Genomic DNA, 3,960 nt, shown 5'->3' with positions numbered 1-3,960 from the left:
ATGACTGCTATCTCCAACAATCTCTGAATCTGATATGAGATATCAGGATGACGAGTGTTGGCCGAAAATTTATGAAACTCGTGCCTAGAAGATTCTCTTGAATATTCAAATAAATATCGTTGCGGATAAATTCAATATAATCACAGAAAATTGATGTAAAATTACGTCCACCGAAATATCGTACTCCCGAGTGATACTTGACAGGTCGAGACATTAATGCACTTTGTTAATCGAGAACAATAGTGACTTTGCGAAATGTTTAAAATCCATTATGTTATCACACAGGAAGAAAAACAGATCAAAGATGACAAATCTTACCATTGAAAAGACAAGAATTTCACTCAAAAACAAACAACAGTGACAAGAAGATGAACTTTTCATTCGATGGAATTGATCTTCGCAACGGCTTGAAGACTACTGATACAAATTAGATGATTTGTGTTTAATTTTGTGTGAAATATCCTTTTCTTTTCAATGATACCTTGACTTCAACTCAAGAAACCTTTCCTCTGTTACATTTTAAAAATTCATTCCACAAATCGCTAATCATTCCGTCAACCGTCTAGACGCGTTGAGAGTAAGATTGATGATCTTGTTTATCAATATTGTTAATATCCCATTGAAAAGTCAGGAATTTCACCCGAAAAAGGAAAAAAGATGGTCTCTTTTGCCCCAGAAGTCTCCAAGGTATACTAAAAAAATTCTCCATTTGATGGAATTGATCTTTGCGAAAGCTTAAAGACTACTGCGACAAATTAGATGATTTGTGTTTAATTTGGTGTGGAATATCCTTTTCTTTTCAATGATACCTTCCTTCAACTCAAGAAACTTTTCCTCTGTTACATATTAAAAATCCATTCTACTAATCACCAATCATTCCGTCAACCGTCTAGACTCGTTGAGAGTAAGATTCATGATCTTGTTAATCAGTTTTGTTAGTATTCCATTGAAAAGTCAGGAATTTCACCCGAAAAAGGAAAAAGGATGTGGCTGTTTTGCCCTAGAAGTATCCAAGATACACTAAAAAAATTCTCCATTTGATGGAATTGATCTTTGCGAAAGCTTAAAGACTACTGGGACAAATCAGATAATTTGTGTAAAATATCCTTGCATTTTCACTGACATCTTGCAGATTTGAACTTAAGAAACTTTCCCTCTGTTATATCTTTAAAATTCATCCCCTCTAGACGCGTTGAGAGCAAGATCTATGATCTTGTTCATCAGTTTTGTTAATATTAAGAAAAATAATGATTTCGTGAATTAACTTTGTGGAAAAGCAAGTCAAAGATGACAAATACCTCATTGAAAAGCCAGGAATTTCACTCAAAAAAGAAAAAAGGATGATTTGTTTTGCCCCAAAAGTCTCCAAGACACACTAGAAAAACTCTTCATTTGATGGAATTGATCTTCGCAAAAGCTTGAAGACTGCCGAAACAAATCACATAATTTGTATTTAATTTTGTATGAAACATCCTTGTATTTTCAATGCGAAGAACCTTTTCCAAAGATTCATAATCTTCACCAGTTTTCTTAATTAGGAACTATAGTGACTTCGCCAAATGACTGTGTGAAAAACAAATAAAAAATGACAAATATCCCATTGAAAAGCCAGGAATTTCCCGCGAAAAAGAAAAAAGATGATCTGCTTTACCCCAGAAGTCCCCAGGTAAAGAAGAAAAACTCTTCATTTGATGGAACTGATCTTCGCAAAAGCTTGAAGACTACCGAGCCAAATCCTCTGATTTGTATTTAATTTTGTGTGAAATATCCTTGCCTTTTCAACGACACCTTGCTTTCAACTCAAGAACCTTTCCCTCCCTTACATCTTAAAAATTCATTCCACTAATCACCAATCATCCCGCCAACCGCCTAGACGCGTTGCGAGTAAGATCCATGATCCTGGTCATCATCATCCTCGTCGTCAGGGTCCTCGACACCAGCGATAACATGCCAGCTGACCGGTTGATGATCATTACGAACAAGTACATTAGACCTCGATCTGTCATCCTCATTGATGCTTGCGGCCTGATGTGCCGCAGCCGCGGTAACTCAGGCAAGAGCATACGGATGAGTGGCGTGATGTCACAAGCCAGCAGCCGACGCCGGTGGAGGTGGCGGTACACTGCTGGAGCTCGTCACACTGGTTGAATAATGATGAAGTGGACTTTGGTAATAATCCTGATGATGATTCGTCATGTTGTGCATTGTTCCCGGATTCCCCCCGGAATGCATTCCATTGTGATGATGATGATTTGGACCAGCCGAATGAGGATGAGGATGATGAGGCGAACCGTAGTTTGCGTAGCTCTGATGAAGCTCGTACATTTTGAGATCCGGGTGTTTTCTGTCTTGTGCACCTGGCGATGTGGCCGCCGTCTCCCCAGGTAATAGCCTCGTGATGCTAAAAGGATGGCTTTGCGCGGTGTAAGGTGGCTCCTGCTTCAGACTCCCCGCCATGCCATGATGAAGGGCTGCGGGATCCGTCAACAAATGTGGATGAAGACTGCGACCAACCATAGCCGCAAGCTCATCGTGTGCAGCTCCCAGATCAGGCCCAAGTAGCCCACCAATATCCGTTGTATCGCTCTTCAACCCGTGATGCTGATGAAGCCCCGTCGCATGATGGTGATGAGAAGACACGAGGGAATGCAGATCTTTGTCGTCAGGCTGTTGAACACTGTGATGCAGCGACGGTGTCTTCTTCCCATGGCCAAGATCATGAGAGTTGGGACTTGTGTGACCAGCACCATGATGCCCCGAGTGTGGATTCTGGGTCTTAGTTGATTGCCTCTGATGCTCCTTCTTCTCGTCCTTGAATCTCTTCTGGCGACGGAGGTAGCACCCATTCTCGAACATATTTCCGCTTTCTGGGTGGAGGGTCCAGAAGGATCCTTTGCCAGGCTTGTCTGGGGTCCTCGGTACCTTCACGAAACAGTCGTTGAAGCTCAACGAGTGTCTTATAGAGTTCTGCCAGCGTTGCTGATTCGTTCTGTAGAACGGAAACAGATCCATGATGAATTGGTAGATCTCCGACAGTGTCAGCATCTTCGTCGGTGCATTCTGTATCGCCATTGTGATCAGACTTATGTAGGAATATGGTGGCTTGGCGTGGGTGTAATTCCGTCTGTAAGATTTGTCGTTCCTAGCTCTTTGCAGCGCCGAATTCGGGGAATCTGGCTCGGTAAGTGATAGAGGATCACTTCTGACTCCACCAGCACCACCCGCTGTTATCGAAGGATACCCGACGGCACTCATACAGGCGCTTCCACCCGCCATCGCTGAACTTCCGTAACCACCCATACCACCACCGCCCATTCCTGCCATTCCCATTGAACTCATGGTCCCCATATTGAAACCAGCCTGAAGGCTTGAACTCTGGGGACTACAACTGGGCCCAACACCAACACCCATGGACATACCCATGGACACACAACCCATTGAATTTATAGAACTGTATGTCGGCGCCATACTTCCCATACTCGACATCGCTGCTGATGTCATAGCACCGCCGAGGCTGCCAGCCTCGCTGTACAGCTTCTGCGACTGGAGCATTGTCATTTATAACAGTCAGATTATTTCACTAGCTTCCCAAATTGTTTCACTTCGTCAAAATGACATCTGTTCAATAGACAAATCCACTTGGATTCAACATCACTTGCACCAATCAACATTCATTTTGCACTCTTCGAGTTCCAATCAATCTGATTCTCACAGTCTGCCAATACCTCTCACTGAATCACTTTGTTTCAAAGTCTGAAAAATTGTTGAAGTAAACTAAAAAAAAAATTCACAAAAAACACACAAATGTCCTTTTCGCGGATACAGTTTCACTGGTAAACTCCGAAAACAATGCGTTGATGTCACAGGCGCAACCAGTACTCGATGACGCTGTACCCGATAGGGGTAATTGTTGTCCCAACAACAACTATATAACACACGTAAGGGTACCGCAGTTGTTAT

At 42.5% G+C, this 3,960-nt stretch overlaps 1 protein-coding gene across 1 annotated transcript; it reads right to left on the bottom strand.

Annotated features, from left to right (window-relative positions):
- Positions 1 to 2,003: 2,003 nt before the first annotated feature.
- On the bottom strand, positions 2,004 to 3,558 carry LOC107036041 (silk gland factor 1). Its single transcript, XM_015253761.1, has one exon. The coding sequence runs from the start codon at positions 3,556 to 3,558 to the stop codon at positions 2,083 to 2,085; it is 1,476 nt and encodes a 491-aa protein (XP_015109247.1). The 3' UTR covers positions 2,004 to 2,082.
- Between the last annotated feature and the right edge of the window lie 402 nt (positions 3,559 to 3,960).

This window comes from Diachasma alloeum, unplaced genomic scaffold (genome assembly GCF_001412515.2).
Source record: "Diachasma alloeum isolate Michigan unplaced genomic scaffold, Dall2.0 Dall_scaffold_00203, whole genome shotgun sequence".
Taxonomy (NCBI): domain Eukaryota; kingdom Metazoa; phylum Arthropoda; class Insecta; order Hymenoptera; family Braconidae; genus Diachasma; species Diachasma alloeum.
The sequence above is the reverse complement of the archived record's forward strand: the minus strand, read 5'-3'. Positions and strand labels throughout refer to the sequence as shown.

What these genes read in the sequence shown, in the direction of transcription:
- LOC107036041 (XM_015253761.1), bottom strand. Translation starts at nt 3,558, where the DNA reads ATGACAATGCTCCAGTCGCAGAAGCTGTACAGCGAGGCTGGCAGCCTC.